The following is an 18,965-nucleotide window of genomic DNA, read 5'->3' as shown; positions in this document are numbered from 1 at the left end:
AAAGAGAGTCTTCTTTCCCATATCCTTTTACTTAAGAGATGCATAGAAAAAGTTGAAAGAGAAACGTTTCACCTTTTCTTTTATTCGAGAATCAAGAGAAATGTTTTACTTAATTAGGGCCAATTTTCTTTTCTTCTGTCGTGTTCCTTTTTTATGATTCGACATTTTACATCTAATTTTATCTTTCTTAATTCTAAAACGAAAAAATTAATTAGTACACTCGTGAACACGTGCCAAGAGACCAGATGTTATAATTTGTTTGTGTGGCATCATAATCTAGCAATATTCATCCCAAAAAAAAACATTGACCATGCAAGCATGGTAGAATTGTTGGTCAAGTAGTAGAATATATAAAGGAGCCCTAAGATCAATCCTTTCCTCTTGAGAAGAGGACAAACAAATGTACATGTAATATTCGGTCTTGTATATATTTAACAAAGAAAAAAATCAAAAAGTTAATTACGTGATTAGGCCAAATTGACCTCTTAAAAAAGGGGTTAGCAGCCGAAATGTGTTGTATGCGGATAAGGGTTGAATCAAAATACGTGGGAATGATAGGGACCAAATGAATGAGTGTAGTCCTACGTACTTATGTTTTTTTCTTCTTTGCCTACTTTACCAGGTGGCCTTGCATTCAAATACACCCTTTTATTCCGTCAAATTTAGCTTCCTGTATATAACAACACGTGCAGAAATAGGGTCCAAGTTTGGCTCTGGATTGATAATTTTTTTTAATTAATGATTAAACGGATCTTAATTAATTGTTAGGAAAGCAATATGACGAAGCTTAATTTGATCAAGTTAATTAAGGAACTGGTAGGAAATAAAGAATCAGAGCTTGCCAGCGGCAGTGAATTTTGTGTAGGTTGGTAAGGTATATATACACATATATTGCATGCATGAGATATCAAATAAAATTCATTATATATATATATCGAAATGGTTTTCGATTTGTCTAATTTTTTGTAAGGATGATATGTGAATGTAGACTTAAAAAATAGATGGTTTGGATAGTTTAAAAAATATTTGTAGGAGACCCTAAAGGGTGTCCCTCAAATAAAATTATTTGAAGGATCCCTCAATAGAATGGGACTGATACTGTATATTATATGTATATATTTTGTTTCTAAAGATTCGAAGGATGACATCTCGTTATCGGATTGAAAGGTGAAAAATTGATGAGCAAGAGAGACAAGTTGCGGTGAAGTTTCTCTTTTAGCAATTTGTAAACAAAGTGGCTCTCCCCCAGCCAGGCATGTGAATCGTGATCTTACTGCTAAAAGAGATAAAAAGAAAGTCTTACATTTCAAAGGTGAAAGGCCCTTTATTAATTTTCTTCAAATTAAAGCTAGCTAGCACTTGTAGTAGTCGATCGTCATCAAACCTTTGGCAATGGCTAGTAAAGATCTAAAAGAATGCATCATTTATCCCTTGCTCATCATCTCTCTCTCTCTCTCTCTCTCTCTCTCTCTCTCTCTCTCTCTCTCTCTCTCTCTCTCTCTCTCTCTCTATTTTCTGATTTGTCGACATACACACGTATATGTTCATCATCAATATATATGATGAATATAATTTAAAAATCATGAATATACTTGCTACATTCAATTGGATTTTTCTTGAACTAGACCATCTTCAAAATTTAGGTTTTTGGATGCATAGTAGAAACATACCAATAGTGCACTGATTATAAAAAAACTATATAGTTTTTGGTTTAATTAGTCGTATTTCTCTTCTTAATGTTGTAAGAGATCTCAAGTCCAAGTCCCTAAATCCGTTGATTCAATATATATTCTCTCCCTTTTTTGATCCGTGGATGAATCAAAACAAGAATATGCATGTATGTTTATGTCCCCAGTTAATTATCACTTGGTCAATGCTATCTTTTTCCATGGATCCAAAAGGATATGTCTATATGCGAAAGGAGAGGATCGAGAGAAATCCAATCCAAAGAAGTTTTTGTAAAGAACATGCATGCTTTTGTTAAAGAGGAAGCATCATGGAAGAAGAAAAAAAGCAGGTACGCTCAAAAGTAAGTTTATGAGGTGCAAATGCATGCCATGAATGAACGAATACACACAGCTCCACATGTATATGTTTGCCCAAAGACATGCTTCTTTTCAAGGGCCCTATCATTCTACACCAACTTGGTTGGAAAATGCAACAATAAGCAAGGGCAAGCCTTGCATTTGAAGGGTCATGGCTAGCCCTAGCCATACGCATGCATGCAAGTTGAAAACCCTGTTAGGAGGGGAACAGTAAATTTTGCAACAAAAAAGCATATGTTCTGGTGATAAGCCAATTGAACTTTAAAGTTGAAAAGCAAGAATGGTTATTGGCTTGCTTATAGTTGTTGTTGTTTTTAGAGTTGTGAATTTTTTGATAAGGTAACGTCCTCCAGCTATAATTTAGCTTTTGCTTTTTAGGTATAGCTAGTCTGCTGCCCATCTTAGCATGGTAGCATATTTTGGTCATCATGCAATAGTCGGCGCTTGCAAACAAGTCCTGAAAATAGAGTCAAAAGAGGAAAATGCCTCATCATGTAGGGCCTTTTGCTATTTTGTTTGGTTTGAGTGCATGGCTCCAATTGTAGATCCTCTTGAACCTTATATTATTTTCAGTCAGAGTTTGATTCTCACTCCTTCTATTCACTGATGTATATCTTCCAAAAAGTGAAAACATCAATTGCTTGCCTAACTCAAGTTAAAGAGCCTTGATCAAAAAGCTTTTTCTAAAGAAAACCTAATGTTAATTCTTTTGCCTTGATAAATAACAAATAATAATTTGTTGATGCATTTATTAGGATTGGGAGAGTGATGAATCAAGAAAGTTAGGAATATGAGATAGAGAAATGTGAATGCGATCAACTACTTCCATAATCAATCTAATTTCTAGTTTTTTCAGTATTTCCTGGCTTTTTAGGTATTAGATTACAGATTTTTTAATCCCTCATACGAATATAACAAAATATCAAAATCAAAGTTGGTTTTTGGTTTAGAAAATTAGGCAATGCTTAGTTCAGCATTTTCTCTTAACCTAACCTATATGTACATGATAAAAACCTACCTGGAACTTTTAGATGCACTAAGTAATTTTAGTAGCAATGCATGTCGGTTTTTTTTTCTTCTTCAAAAGAGCAATTAAGATGTGTAGCATGGAAGGAGCGAACTGGTAGGGGCCATGTACTGGATAAGGCTAAACTGTTCTGGGTTCAGTTTCAAGATCTTTGCCATTCATATCCATCAAAAGAAGAAAAAAGAAAAAGAGAGAAATGTGCTTTTGCCACTCGTGCTGTTCATTGAGTCATTCTGTCGAACACTAGTCGGGCTTAAATTAGACGCTCGTTAGAAGCAAACTAAGCTGCCGACTCTTAATTAAGTGGGTTCACCCTTATGATCAGGTTTGGGCTGCAATAGTATGTGGCCGAAGACTGGTTCATCAAAAACCCAATAGAATTGGTTGGAGCATCCCAAGTTTGAAAACGAATGGATCATGGGCTGATTGATTATTTCAAATATATAATTATTGTTAGGCTTTCGATTTAATAATTTATTCAAGCTCATTTTATGCATTAAATTTCAAACCAATTTGATACTCTTTTTATCTTTCTATTTTACTACTTGAAGTCCTCATGTAGGACACAAAACAAAAACAATTTTTTCACCATATCATTTGTATAGTATTAAAAACTTGGGCAGTTGCCATTATCACTCAACATTTTGTACGTCAATCAATCAAAAATAGTTCGTAATTATGGGTGTTACAATGCACATGAAATCTTGTGTTCGAATTCCCAATATCAATTATATTAAAGAAAAAAAGGAAATTATACCATTGTAGTTTAATGAAATTTACATTTTTTAAAGATAGTTTTTGTATTTCATTTGGAGATTAGGACCAAAGGTTTAATCTTTCAGGCTAACTCCCTAACCCTAACTTTCTAAACATTATTAATTAAGTGAAAATATAAACATTTGGGCGTTTTGAGAAGATTAAAATATATCATCAAAGCACGACTCTTGTATGAAGTTACGAGAGTTATAACCTTTTTTTTTTTTTTTTTTTTCCATTTTCAACGGTTATAACCAAAAAGATTGTATAAACTATACGAAATCTCATGAATCACATAATAAGAAGAAAACTATAAAACCATAAAACAAAATCTGTAGTCATTTCTTGTTTTAAAAAAAAATCTTTAGTCATTAATTGTAAGACAATTAACGCACACACACACACTCTCTCTCTTGCTCTGTTTCTCTTTTCTCTCTCTATCTCTGTCTCATATCGGGCTATCTATCAGCTGCTGGCTTCTCAAATCCTCGTCTCGCTTTGTCTTTGGTTTCTCTCTCTTCTCTCTTTCTCCCTCTATCTCTTTCACTTACAATGCGCTGTTAATGAGTTTGATGTCTCACCCCACCAAACGCTCCTCAGCCATCAACAACAACACCAGCAGCAGCACCTCCTCCTCTCTCAACCCTTCTTCAGGCCCACCCATGAAAAAGGCCAAGTCTCAGGCCGTCGCCTGTTCCCTCGATCCCAGCAAGAATGGCCTCCACCACCACCACCACCATCATCCCCACACTCACCCTTCTCAGGACCCCGATAACGACGTCGTATTCGACCCCTCTACCATGGCCCTCGACGAAGATCTCAAGTCCGACGACCCCTCTTCTCGTGCCGTCGCCGCCAATTTGTCCCGCAAAAAGGCCCAGCCCCCTCAGCCTACCAAGAAGCTAGTCATCAAGCTCCTGAAAGGTACGCCTTCTTGATCCCAAAGCCATAATTTTGATATGCTCTAGTCGGATAGTGATTTCTAGGTTTTGTGGGATTGAATAACATCTTTGATTTTGCTTCGGGGTTTGGGGGCTAGGGCGATTTGTTGAATTAGGTTTTGGGCTTTGGGCCTTTTGGCTCTGCTATTAGGTCGAATTGATAGGGTGGTTTCGACATGGATGCTTAAATTTGATGTGGGTATTATCCAATATTGCAATTTGTGTCGTAATAGGGCGGGAACCCTGAATTCCTTTTACCTTTTTGATTTAGATGCTTGTCCTTAATTTCATTTCTACGGTAATTCAGCTGCTAATGTTTTTAACATTGGTGCTTGAGTTTCATGCGCGTTCCATGCAATTTGCATGTTTTTTATGAAAAATGTTTCACCTGGGGTGACTGTACTTGGCTGCTTGACCACTATCTGGTCAGTGATTGAACTGGGAAGTTCCATTTCTGTTAATGATAATCGGAATTAGGTCCCAGCATTGCTTTCCCAGATTCTCTAGGCTTAGGAAGTACTCGGCGTATGAGTGAAGTGAGGGTTTTGCATGACATATAGCTGTTATATATAAGCGAAAATAGCAGTGCATAGCACTTGATTAACTTGATAGAATTTACAGTGTTTCTATTAATGATGACATAAGTTCCATAGTCTTTACAATGCCAAGTTCATTTTCCCGCAGAATACATACTGAAAAAGGTTACTGACATATTTCATGTTCGTTTTTTCCTTTTGCCTCAATAAAGCTAAACCCACGTTGCCCACAAATTTTGAAGAGGAAACATGGGCAAAGCTGAAGTCAGCCATTTGTGCTATATTTTTAAAGAAACCTGATTCTTGTGACTCGGAGAAGCTTTATCAGGTAGAACAACCACATTTCTCTTCGTATTAAATGCAATTTTTTTTTTCAATGTGGACATATGTCATGCATAAGGAATTCACAGAAAATAAACTATGTTCTCCTCAGGCCGTTAATGATCTTTGCCTGCACAAGATGGGAGGAAGTCTTTATCAACGAATTGAAAGGGAGTGTGAAAGACACATAGCTGCAGCACTGCAATCTTTGGTTGGCCAAAGCCCAGACTTGGTGGTTTTTTTATCACTTGTTGAGAGATGCTGGCAAGATCTTTGTGATCAGATGTTGATGATTCGCGGTATAGCCTTGTATCTTGATAGAACTTATGTGAAACAAACACCAAATGTGCGTTCATTGTGGGACATGGGACTGCAGCTTTTCCGCAAACATCTTTCTCTGTCTCCAGAAGTTGAGCACAAAACTGTCACGGGCCTCTTAAGACTGATCGAGAAAGAAAGGTTAGCCGTATTCTATCAATTTAAGCAAATCATATGCTGTAGGACAGGCAATATGACTTGGGAAAAGTAGGTTTGGGAAAAGTAGTTTTCAACAATGATTGTAAACTTTCAAGACTGTAAATTTTATGTCCTTCCCATATTTCTCCTATTTCTAAAGGTGCGTGAGGGTTCTTTTGTTGTAGGTTAGATTGGGAAGCAATTAGGCAAGGGTTTGATGGATGAATGTTCACGGGGATGTTATGTTATATGTTATAGGCATTTAGATCTTCTCAGTTTCGAAAGAAACTTGTCATGTTTAAGTTAATAATATATGGCAAGATTGTGCCACTCATCATCTCACTGAGAAACCCACTTAATGCATACACTAATGTAATGTTTATACAACTTTTCATTCCATGATGTGGGGTCGGTAAGGGTTGCCATAGGCAGCACCATGTTTGTCTTATATATGGGTTGGTCATCAGTAGTATGTGTGGCATGCCATATAAGCAGCCACACCACAAAGTAAAAAGCTTTTTAGAAAGTAGGAAAGTAAAATGAAAAAGGAAACGTTTTTCTCCTACCAAAACACTAAACTTCATGGGTTTTTGAACTTAATAAATTAAGTTAAAAGATGGCTATTACATGATGTTGTGTCTGTAAGGTTGCCATTGACAGCGCCGTGTTTGGCTTATTTATGGGTTGGCCATGACTATTATGTGTGGCATATCATATAAGCAGCCATACCCTAAAGTAATCAGCTTATTGGAAATTAAAGAGTAAAAGTTTTAAAAAAACAAGAAACATTTTTCTCGCCCCAAAACATTAAAGTTTATCGGTTTTTGAAAAATCAGCCATAAAAGTTGTCATCATCCCAATGCAATATGTGTTCACCATAACCTGTTTGCCTATCCTTTATATGATTTTCCACCCAAGTGTTAATCAAGACCTGAGAGTTGAACATTGATCTCTAATGTATTACAAGCCTCTCTATTAACTGTTGGGTTTACTTTTGCACAAAGTAACCTGCAATATTGTGGTTTTGGTTTTTCAGATTGGGTGAAGCGGTGGCTAGGACCCTGCTTAACCATCTTTTGAAGATGTTTACAGCCTTAGGAATCTACTCAGAAAGCTTTGAGAAGCCATTTCTTGAGTGCACTTCGGAATTTTATGCCGCTGAAGGTATGAAATACATGCAGCAAGCAGATGTTCCAGATTACTTGAAGCATGTGGAGGTGCATATTCTCTCTCTCTCTCTCTCTCTCTCTCTCTCTCTCTCTAAATTTTCTGGTCTATTTGATTTCCATTGCAGCATTTTTCTTCATGTCTGTATTTTTTGAACATAATGACTTGTTCCAATTACTTTGCACCTATCTAGCTTGTCTCTTTGCACTATGATGACTTATGCCTACCATTGGAGATTTTTGGATAACATGTTGCAGACAAGGTTGCATGAAGAACATGAGAGATGTTTAATCTACCTGGATGCAAGTACAAGGAAGCCATTAGTTGCAACAGCCGAAAAGCAGCTTTTAGAACGCCATATACCTGCCATTCTCGACAAGGTTTTTGTCTGGTTATGAATTTTATGATTCTATGTTTTACTTTTTCTGTCACTATGCATTGAATTTAAGTAATCACAGTTTCTCTTATATATATATATTCTAGGGATTTACATTGCTGATGGATGGGAATCGAATTGAGGATCTTCAAAGGATGTACACTCTTTTCTCTAGAGTCAATGCCCTTGAATCACTGAGGCAAGCACTTAGTACATACATTCGGAGGACAGGGCAGGGCATGATCATGGATGAAGAAAAAGATAGAGAAATGGTTTCTTCCCTTTTGGAATTTAAGGCTTCTCTTGACACTATATGGGAAGAAAGCTTTTTCAAGAATGAAGCATTTTGCAACACCATAAAGGATGCATTTGAGCATCTTATTAATCTCCGTCAGGTAGCTTTTCATCCAATTCACTTTCCCCCTTGTTTTATGTGTTTATTTTCTTTAACAATAAAATGAGGAAATGAACCCATCATCTACGATGTGGTTTCAAGTGTTGCAAGGTAGGATAGCACAATTAAGCAAATAACTGATCATGGATGTGAAAGTATGTTTAACTTGGTGAGGAATCAGATATGTTTTGGTTATAACATTCCTATCATAAATAACCACGTAATTTGCTTTTGGTTATAACTTTCTATCATAAGTAACCATGTATAAAATCTTTTTGTCTCTCAGTTGAATCTAACTAGCTTGATTCCATGTACATTCCCCCCTTCCATACTTTTTCCAGTGTGTTTGGAATTCAATTTCATTGTGCTGCTCATCATAGCTAATTTATGTAGACAATAGACATATTTGATCAAGATTTTTTTTTAATCTCTGATAGAACCGACCTGCTGAGCTGATTGCAAAGTTTTTGGACGAGAAGCTTCGTGCTGGGAATAAGGGTACTTCTGAAGAGGAATTGGAGGGAATGCTGGATAAAGTCTTAGTTTTATTCAGGTTTATACAGGTAAGATTGAAGTGTTAATAACCAAATTCAATAAGTTGACCTCCTCACTGTATGAACTCACAGTTGTTTTGTACATGTTTTCTCTTATTGATACTTGCAAACTGTTGGTAACTGCTTGTGTGTGTCTGCAAAATGAAACTGATGAGAGATTTTTTCTTGCTAATCCAGGGCAAGGATGTATTTGAAGCATTTTATAAGAAGGATCTTGCGAAAAGACTACTTTTGGGAAAGAGTGCTTCTATCGATGCAGAGAAATCTATGATTTCCAAGGTTAATGATGAAGTTTTCTTTTCTACAACTTATATGCATAGTGAACTCACCATCACTTGATTGTACTAACAAAGTTTTATCTCTGTACAGCTGAAGACTGAGTGTGGCAGTCAGTTTACGAACAAACTCGAAGGAATGTTTAAGGTGTGCTATTTTCTAAATCATACGAAATATATGTTCAAGATTAGTGATTAGTTAATATTGCCTCCCAGTATCTCATGCCAAAACTAGGATGGCAGAATTTGCCTAACTGACCAGCCTCTTACCTATTTTTCTTTGGACTGACAAGATGCATCAGATTGACTTTTAGAGTGCAATTTGTTTGGAAAAATGAGGTCCAGACCATCTGGTTTTGATTGTGGGTCCAATGTTTGCTTATCTCTATAGGATGCTTAATGATGAAAGGATCTTTTACAGGCTTGTTTAACTGTTATGTTTGAACGAGTTCTTGTGCTAATTTTAGCTATACCCGGTTACTTGCTAGAAGATGCTGTAGTTAGAATAGTATTATTGAGATACTCTGCAGGCTTAACTATCTGGCTGTTTTTCTTTTTGTCTGGTACTCTTGGCTTGACCATGGGAGATTTTGTCACAGATCATAGATTTCATTAGCAATGCAAGCATTATTTGGATACATGAAATGTATGTTTCTACTTGAAGAAATGTGATACCCATTGGCTGATCAAAATCTGCGCATTGAATATGGGTCATTATTATTTTTTCCCTAATCGTGGTTTTTAAGTCAACCATTTTGCTCATGTAGTTACTATGTTTAGTACAAGGGGAAGGAAAATAGGGAGGATATATAGGGTTGTTACAAAATGAAGAAAAATAGAAGGATGTGGTGGAGTGTGTTGGTGGAGATCAACCTTGCCCATCTTATGTGTTGTGTGTCTTTTCTTTTCTTTGGTGGGCAACATAAGAAAAAAGACAAATAATTGCACTATGTTGACCTTCTATATTAGTAACAAGTCCATTTGTATTTGAGCTCCTGTAGCTAGTTTGGGATTCATGGTCATGTCATGTATCAGCCTCTTTCTTCTTTCTTCTCAGAATCTTATTCACTTTATGTAGAGATGGATTTGTGATTAACTGTATGAGCTTCTGTGGCTAGTTTTCTACGTAATGTTTAATGATATGCTTTGCATGTACACTTTTTCAGGATATTGAATTGTCAAAAGAGATAAACGAGTCCTTCAAACAATCATCCCAGGCTAGGACAAAGCTCCCGTCAGGGATTGAGATGAGTGTTCATGTCCTTACGACTGGGTATGTTTAAAGTTTTGGTTTTCATTTTTGTTTTATAATGTGGCATGCGAAAAGTTTTGGTTTGGTTCCTTACATTGTGTTCAATATGTTTACTTAAAATATGATTGAAATTGAAAAGTGTAGCTTGTAATAAAATGAATCTATTTAGTTTTAAACTGTCCATAAAGTTTGGTGAAATTTTGGTTTAATTATGCCATTTTCTTTCACATTTTGATCTATTAAATAAGATATATATTGTTTAAATGCGTTTGTTTTTTTGCTCATATATCTTTAATTGAAAGTATACTTTTATATGTGAACATTGTAAAGAACTTTACTTAAATCTTGCCTTAATTTTATCTACATTATTTATCTCTCTATGTCCGCAACGAGGTTAAGTGGTTTTTTTGTGGCTGGGTACAGGTACTGGCCAACATATCCTCCCATGGATGTTAGACTTCCTCATGAATTGAATGTCTACCAGGTTCAGTACATGCTACACAACAGATGCTTTTGTTGCTGGCAATATTAATGTGCTTTGTACAATATTCTCACTCTCATTTTTCTTTGTGCTATAGGATATCTTCAAAGAGTTTTACTTAAGCAAGTACAGCGGTAGGCGTTTAATGTGGCAAAATTCATTAGGTCACTGTGTGTTGAAAGCAGAGTTTCCCAAGGGCAAAAAGGAGCTTGCAGTTTCTCTGTTTCAGGTTGGTTGCGTCTAGGCCCTTGTGCTTCTGTTTATCAGCATTAGTTATTTGTTTTCCTGGAGAATTCTTTAAATTCTACCTGTCAAGTGGATTAAGTATGGTTGTTTTGTTTGCCAGACTGTTGTGTTGATGCTGTTTAATGATGCTGAGAAGCTAAGCCTTCAAGACATTAAGGATTCAACTGGCATTGAGGACAAGGAACTGAGAAGAACTCTGCAGTCCCTTGCATGTGGAAAAGTTCGCGTCCTGCAAAAGGTGGGTGGCCGGGTGGTCCTTCATTGCCAGATTCATATGTAAAATATTTATCTGTAACATAATTGGAGATGTCGGCTCTTATCCTTGCCTTTTGTTTTCTCACTTTTTAAATTTTTGTTACAGTTTCCCAAAGGGAGAGATGTGGAGGATGATGATACATTTACGTTCAATGACGGATTTACTGCTCCTCTCTACCGCATAAAGGTACTTTGGTTTGTATGTCCAGTTGTAACAAATTAACAATGGTTATCAGAAGGCACCAATCTTGCATATGCACAAAGCTTATTATAGGCCTGAGAAGTTTCAAAAGTGAATTTTTATGTCTGAACGTCATAGACTGTCAATTTTCACCTCACTTTATAATACATCACTCTCATGTTCGCTACCGGATGATTTTATTTTGGAGTTCTGTTTTAGATTGCCACTCACATGATGAAGCTTTTATTTGATGGATGCAGGTGAATGCAATCCAAATGAAGGAAACAGTGGAGGAGAACACGAGCACCACTGAAAGAGTGTTTCAAGACCGCCAATATCAGGTTGGCCTTTTTTCTTTTTCATTTTTTTGTATGTTCCAGATTTGTCCTATACACACATGCTGGTTTCATCCCAAATTCCAAAACAGATTGTTCTGTCTTTCCAATTGAAAATGTTGCATTACCTGATGTATTGCAGGTTGATGCTGCTATTGTTCGGATAATGAAAACTAGGAAGGTGCTGAGCCACACTCTTCTGATAACAGAACTGTTCCAACAGGTAAAAAAAAGGCATTTGATTTCATTCAACTTTAGAAATAAGTATTTATGTTTTAAAAATAAGGAATGAGTTTAAATTAAGCGAAACTATGTGTTGGTGTGTGTTTTGGTGAGCAGCTTAAATTTCCGATAAAGCCGGCAGATTTGAAGAAAAGGATTGAAAGCCTGATTGACAGGGAGTACCTAGAACGGGACAAGAACAACCCTCAAATTTACAACTACCTAGCATAAGAAAATAAAAGAAAAAAATTGCAGCAGATTTTGAAGTTTCTCCATGTAAATGACACGGGAAGATCTCTTCTATCTTCAAGAGGAAGAGGAGGGAAGAGGGAAGAGGCACAGGATGTGAAGTCCAGTCCCGTCTGTCTTTGCAATGTACAGTGACCTTGGTAGTTTTTTTTTCTTCTTTTTCAATTTTTGTTGCGGTCAATACTGATTGTAAAGAACATTTTAGTCTCCCCTTTCATATTTATATTCATGCGAAAGAGTCCAGTACTTGAAGAAATCAATTGCAGATATTTTTTATTCTTCTGTTTTCCATTTCTGAAATAGGGTTATATTATATGTAAACAAAGAAAGCAAAAAAAAAATAAAAAAAATCTCTCTTATTATCCTCCTATGGGTGTCTTGTGAGTTTTGCTACGTATTCCCCATGCAAATATCAACATAAGTTGTATATGTGCAAACGCTTTTTATTTCCCGTATGAACTACGAACTTTTAACTCATTCTTCTAAAATTTTATTTTGGTGAACACAATGATTTTGGCAGACGTGAAATTTTATTTTGGTAAACACGTAACAATTTTGGCAGACGTGAGTTAGGCCAATTTGCCGTGTTCTTTAGAATGTGCATTAGCATTAGGGATCTTCCTCATAAACACATTTGATTCATCCAAAAAATATAAGTGTTGTTGTAAAGACAGACGGATCATGGTTGATTTGCAATAACAAAACAATTGGAAGAAGCTTTTCCAACGAAAGAAGGCAGCGGCAGTACAAAGCATCATAAACAGATTACAGATCCAAATTCCAATACAAACACACAATTCGATTTCAATTTCACATCATTCTCACTCATCCATAATTGATTTTTCTTTCTTTTTCCTTTTTACAGAAGGAAACTGAGTGTACGATGGTGATGGGAAGAGGCAATATCAGACGGCCTTGAGCGCATCCGAATGTGCAGAAGTGGAGATAGCAGCGGCCTTGGGATCTTCCTCCACCTCGACATGGATGCTGGTGGCGCTGGAGTTAGGGTTGAGAGGGGCGCGGATATCAGAGGAAACGACGTCGTCATCGGGATCGTAGTCCGGGTTAAGATTGCGATCGATGGCTTGGCGGCCTTGCTCAAGGCAAGGCTTGCAGGCAATCTCGATGGTTATCCAACCCAGCACCACCCCCACTATCGCTATCACTGCGCTGGTTATCGCTCCCATTTTCTTCTCTCTTGTCTCTCTGCTGTTGCCTTTCTTTCACTCAAGTATCAACTGACGACTCCATCTGTGCTGCTACTTGGGATTTAGTTGGGTTACACTGACCCAAACCAAACCAACCCTCGTGGAAGCCCATTTCACAAAGCCCAAACCTGAAAATGGTTTTCAAAGACAAGAACCAGAGCAGTCTTGAACATGAAGATTTTATCTTAACCATTTTCAGAGAGAACATCTCATCTCATGGTGAAACTTAAACAAAGATTCAAATCAAATATTAAACAAGAATTATGGGATAAAAAAAAAATTATGAAGCGCGTCTCTCTGTCGCTCATAAAAATAAGAGAGTAAATTTTTCACTCTGAAAGATTGGATTGATGAAAGTTTTGGCATTCTTATATTAAGATAGAAAAAATGAATTTTATGATAAGTTATATATCAAGATTAATAGATGCTAATTGTTTACACAGTGGAATAGTGAGGACTCGGGGAATATGTAAAAAGGGCACAAGGATACAAACAAGAATACAAGACCACTAATAATAAGCTTTCTTGACAAAGAGAAATGCTAATTACTACTACCTACAGAAGATGCAACCAAAACTTGGTCCCTTTTATAATACAACACACATTATAAGCTATGTGGTTCTTCATGCTCCTCGGAATCATGGGTCTTCTGTATCACCTCACCTGTAGGCAGTTTCCTCGCTAGCTTGATGATCTGCTGCACCTATATTTCACCTGCATATCTATAAGCAACTAAACCCAAATTAATAGGTTGACATTTACCCCTCTGACCATTCTCCTCTTTAAGACTTGTGGGGTAGTTCAAAATCAATGACAACATATACATAATATAATACTATTTGGTCTTATTCAAGCCTCTGCACTTGAAGTCGAATAGAGTGAACTCTAACTCAATACAAAGTTTTTTCTTTTTTCTTTTTTAAAATGTCGTTTGTATAGCGGCTTTCGCACTATAAGGGCGGTAGCCCTCTCCATTAGAAATTAAGTGCGCACCTACTCTAATGGTAGCTTTCACACAGTCCCTATGAGTAGCCCTCTCCATGTTTACTAAATGGTGTACTAGTTTCACAATATAGGAAGCCGTTAATGTGGTAGCATTCACTCTATTAGGGTGGTAGCCATCTATGTTAGAAGTGAAGCATATTCACCTACCTACCTCAACATTAGCTTTCACTCAACCCTAATAGGTAGCCTTCTCCTAATTTATTGTGTACACCTACTTTGTATAGGTAGCTTTCACACCATTAGGGTGGTAGTTCTCTCCATTAGAGATTAAGTGCGCACCCACCTCCACGGTAACTTCACACGTCCCCTACATGCAGCCATCTCTATACATAAACCCTTCTTAAAATGTAACATTGGTGGTCAATCTAGAGTTATCTTTTTACAAGACTTTGAAGGGTTTACTCCATTGGTCAATCTGTAGTCTTTTACACCTCCTCACAAAGGAATTTGTGTAATTGTCAGAGACCTATCAAATGTTTGGCATTGAATAAGACCATAACCAGTAAAAGAAATATCATAACTCAGCCCACCGATGTTAGGTGGACACCCATGGTCTCTAGCTGAGGCCGGGGATGTCGACTCCTTACATAGATACTACTTACCAACCTCAATGTTGAGTATGCGACGCAGCTCCATTGTCACATACTCAACAGAGTGGTTTGGTGTGGGAGGAGGGCACTCCCCAGCTGGGGACGGGGATGGGGATGTTGATAAGAAATGGGGCATTGGAAGTGCTTGTGGTGGGGGCGAATTCAGGTAGCCTGGCCCTGCCCAACGTTCACCCCCGAGTGATGAAATGTAAAGCGTACCTGGACGATGACAAATGACCCCTCTGCGGCTCAGCCTCTGTAACCCCATCTTGTAGCCCACTGGAACTTGATAATAACCACGCATACTTGCTTTTCGTAATGAGGGTTTCTAATTATTGATGTGCAAGTGAGATGGTGAATTGTTGTAGCGTGATTGTGAGTATGGTGATCAAGTTTGGGGTGTGTTTATAGTGGTTGTGGAGTTGGGTCCGCATGAATAATCAAGAAATAGAAGGACAAGAAAAATTATTGTCTTGATTACCCTTTTGTGTTGTTTATCCTTGGACAAACTATAATGTTATTACTTCGTTTCTATTGCTACTTGAAATAAGGAAGGAAACATAGGGCTTCTTTGTTCGAACTTTTATTTTATCCTTATCCATAGAAGATAATTATTTTCTTTTTGTTTTTAATTATTTGCATTTAAATGGATTAGTAGATAAAGGATCATATAGATATATAGATGAATGACCAAACAATTCCGACTAGAATCCTAATCCAATTGGAACACCCTAATCCTAAATCATATATAGATATATAGATCAAAAGTTCTTACCTTTACGTCGAATGGGTCAAGAAATTAACCAAATTTGCAAATTACACGTACCAAAAGATCGGAGACAAGTTTTTCACACGTTTATGTTAGAAATCTAATTGGCACTTGTGCTAATCATGCATGCAGCTATGAATGAAACCAAAGATAGGCTAATTGGCACTTGGCGAGCACACCAAGTCCTCCTTCAAGCTCACCCCAGACCAGACCTTGACATTCTTGACCGCTGACATTGCCAGCTCCAATACTGATCTCAAGCTATAAATTTACAAGAATTCTCATTTAATTCACAAGGTTTCTTCAACTCCAAGATACTAGTCATCTACTATTTGAAGGTGACCACATTGTATCTGTCTGTCACTGTTGCACCAGCTGTTGCTTTGCTTCATTCTCTCTGATGTGGTGTCATTTTTAACCCCCAAACTCAGCTCTTCTCTCAACCAAAGATGCCAGAAATGAATCATTATTTCCTAATTTAAGCTTTTGATACAGCAACACTTAGAAACAATTAATATTTGAACCCTGGACTTAAAAAGTTTGGTTCAGGGACAGCTGTATACCTAAGCTTTCTGTTCATTTGTTTGTTCACCCTTTTCTTTGAAGCTCACAACTTCGCGATCAATCTGTTCTACATGTCAATCCCCATAAATGTTAAGCACTAAAAAATCTGATGCAGATGCTCTAGCACCTAAACCACTCATCCACGTTTCATATTCAAAACATGGAATGAGATCTAAAAATCTTTTCTCCACCTCAACTGTAAAGAACAAAACCTGCTACTTCATGACGCAGAAGAAGCAGAGCAATCTATCTGAATTACTTTTCAATAGTAGACGCAACACATTGAGGGATGAAGGCAAGAAAGGAAGGCAAAATCAAACGATGAACAACCATATACTTAAATTCATACATTCCAATAACCACCAAACCCTTTTACACACAACCATTATAGCTCAGTACAGCTTAAGTATTTTATATAGAAACTTATTTAAGGACATACAAAGTGACGAAACATGAAAAGCTAAGCAAACAGGACCTGTGAGCTTGAGGGTGTCAAGTCAGAGAAACAATCTGGGGAATCAACCACATTCCATCGAACACCAAAGCACCACTTCTTCTCACAAGTTCCTTTACGGCTAACCCTTGAGATGTGACCCTCAGCAACATGAAGGTTCCTACCCACAACGTATATCCTGCAATCACAGGCATTCACAGCAAATGGTTTACATATCTGCTCTGGCAAAGGGGGCCCTTCTATTGCTTCCCACTTATCAGTATCCGCATCATAAACTTTAAGCTTCATCCTTTCAAGCTCTGAGACCACAAACAAATGGCCATAAATCACCACACTTGAACCTGTCCAGCCTTCTCTCAGTCCAACAGCCATACTCTCCCAATTATTAGTTCTTGGATCATAAACCTGACCCCTGGGAGAGACATAGAAAGGCCACAACCAGCCTTCGGTAACAAGAAGCTTTCCATTGAGAACTGCTGCATCATAAGAGGCCATATTTGTTCCCATCCTCGCAATGGGATGCCAAGTTCCTTCAACAGGGTCCAAAACCTCAGCTGAGTCAAGCTCAAAAAGATCTGTGCTGTTTCCTCCAGCCACATAAATCATCCCATCAATAACTCCACTTGCAAAAAATGACCTAGCACTTATCATCTGATTCACCACAGTCCACCGATTCTTCTGCATTTCATATTTCAGGACCAAGTCAAGTGGACAATCCGCATCAGAGACCGTTCCACCACAAACAAAGAGAGTGCCATCACGGGGGGTTGAAACACATCTGAATCCATGGGGACAGACTTTTTCTCTGCAGGGCATGGCAGGGATAGTGTGCCAAGAGAAATTAGTGAGATCAAGAACCTGCCACTGAATCTTTTCAGTGCACTTATGATAGGCAAAGACAAAAAGCCAAGGGTCTTTGAATCCTAATTCTTTTCTTCGAGTGAAAAACCGCTCTTTACTACCAAGCAGTAGATGCCAACGCTTGCAGACAGCTTTGCTTGCTTTGTGGCTCTGGACTGGAAGCCGAAGGAGACAGTTAAGTGCAACATCATCAGGAAGGCCCGGAATGAGGGGTTCTCCCCCATGAGATAACTCTAAGTCTGGGGAAGGATTCAACAAAGAAGATTGGATAACCGCTAACCTAAACTTTGGGGATAATGTAATTTGAGAATCCCCTAGCTTGTGTACGGGTGCCTGCTGGGAGGACAATCGAACCCGTTGCATCTTTCTCCTTTTGAGCAAAGTATATCAAGGCACTTCAAAAAAAAATGAGGAGGCCCTTACTTCAAATGCAATTTATTGCCTGTGATAGTCTTTACTAAGAAAACTAACATAATCCAATCCCAATCCAGAGAATTCCGAATCCTCAAGTAAGCTTTCACAGTTTTTGTGCATATAAAAGGAATCCCAAAATCCAAATTTACATAAAAGTAGAGCACCAAACCTTTTACAGGATCAGAAAACGAACATACAAATAAACGACCATCTAAACATCCAAACTTAACTCACATGTATTAACAGAAAAAAATAAGCTTTTCTTCACTTTATATACACCATAACCACTTGGCCAATCAAGACAGCAAATTCAAAATCTAAAGCTATGAAATTTCTTCCTACTGGTGAGAGGAACAGAAAACACCCAAAATTCACAAGTTCATAAAACAATACCTCAGAAGCAGCGCAAAATCTAAGCTCTTTGTCCTCTATCGTGAAAAAATCCAACCGCCGACAAAAACCCAGTTCGAAAATCACATATCAATGGACTTTTTCTGGCCTTATCAGCTTGAATATCCATCAAACACTGAACCCAGAACGTAAATAAGCTGTACAACTTATTAACAAAACCAACATAGCAGGGACAAGACGAAGGAGAAATAAACTTGCAACAACAATAACTTACAACCAGAAAAAGCTGAGATATTGTTATTAAAGATGGTGACTTTATGAGATTTATAGAGGTCTGGTTATTGCATCCCAATAGAGAGGGTCACCCATCAGGCTATTCTTCCTCATAAATAAGATTTTTTTTATTTTGTGGCAAACATGGTTCTTTGATTCTAGATTAAGCAAAAACTACGCGCCATGAGCGAGTCTTAGGAGGAGAGAGTGCTCAGCAAAGAAGCAGAAGCTGGACGGTGATTCGCACGCACCTTGATGAAGGTGTAGCAAGTTGTGACTCTTACTTGGAAGATTCAAAAGGAAGATTGACTCTAGGCTTAGGCAAGCCTCTTAGCTGAAAAGTGTTATGTTTAATCCAGAATTTTATTTTATGTTCAAGTTCAACTCCAGACGTTGTTACCACTTGC

The 18,965-nt window shown here is 37.6% G+C and overlaps 3 protein-coding genes across 3 annotated transcripts; 1 reads left to right on the top strand and 2 right to left on the bottom strand.

The window, feature by feature from the left end:
- Nucleotides 1-4,215: 4,215 nt before the first annotated feature.
- CUL4 (cullin4) lies at nucleotides 4,216-12,325 on the top strand. The gene is made up of 17 exons (XM_021978539.2): nucleotides 4,216-4,752; nucleotides 5,518-5,633; nucleotides 5,739-6,085; nucleotides 7,119-7,299; nucleotides 7,507-7,629; nucleotides 7,733-8,020; nucleotides 8,457-8,582; nucleotides 8,751-8,852; nucleotides 8,943-8,996; nucleotides 10,015-10,121; nucleotides 10,524-10,584; nucleotides 10,679-10,810; nucleotides 10,928-11,065; nucleotides 11,189-11,269; nucleotides 11,524-11,604; nucleotides 11,741-11,821; nucleotides 11,938-12,325. Exons 1-17 carry the CDS (start codon nucleotides 4,392-4,394, stop codon nucleotides 12,049-12,051), a joined length of 2,493 nt encoding a protein of 830 aa, XP_021834231.1. The 5' UTR covers nucleotides 4,216-4,391; the 3' UTR covers nucleotides 12,052-12,325.
- Nucleotides 12,326-12,812: 487 nt separating this feature from the next.
- Nucleotides 12,813-13,322, bottom strand: LOC110773989 (uncharacterized). Its single transcript, XM_021978503.2, has one exon. The coding sequence runs from the start codon at nucleotides 13,254-13,256 to the stop codon at nucleotides 12,975-12,977; it is 282 nt and encodes a 93-aa protein (XP_021834195.1). The 5' UTR covers nucleotides 13,257-13,322; the 3' UTR covers nucleotides 12,813-12,974.
- Nucleotides 13,323-16,539: 3,217 nt separating this feature from the next.
- LOC110774042 (Galactose oxidase/kelch repeat superfamily protein) lies at nucleotides 16,540-18,669 on the bottom strand. Its single transcript, XM_021978565.2, has 2 exons — nucleotides 18,328-18,669; nucleotides 16,540-17,915 (listed from the first exon to the last, which is right to left on the bottom strand). The coding sequence occupies exon 2, from the start codon at nucleotides 17,881-17,883 to the stop codon at nucleotides 16,666-16,668; it is 1,218 nt and encodes a 405-aa protein (XP_021834257.1). The 5' UTR covers nucleotides 17,884-17,915; nucleotides 18,328-18,669; the 3' UTR covers nucleotides 16,540-16,665.
- Nucleotides 18,670-18,965: the final 296 nt, after the last annotated feature.

Source organism: Prunus avium, chromosome 4 (genome assembly GCF_965620075.1).
Source record: "Prunus avium chromosome 4, drPruAviu1.hap1.1, whole genome shotgun sequence".
Taxonomy (NCBI): domain Eukaryota; kingdom Viridiplantae; phylum Streptophyta; class Magnoliopsida; order Rosales; family Rosaceae; genus Prunus; species Prunus avium.
The sequence above is the reverse complement of the archived record's forward strand: the minus strand, read 5'-3'. Positions and strand labels throughout refer to the sequence as shown.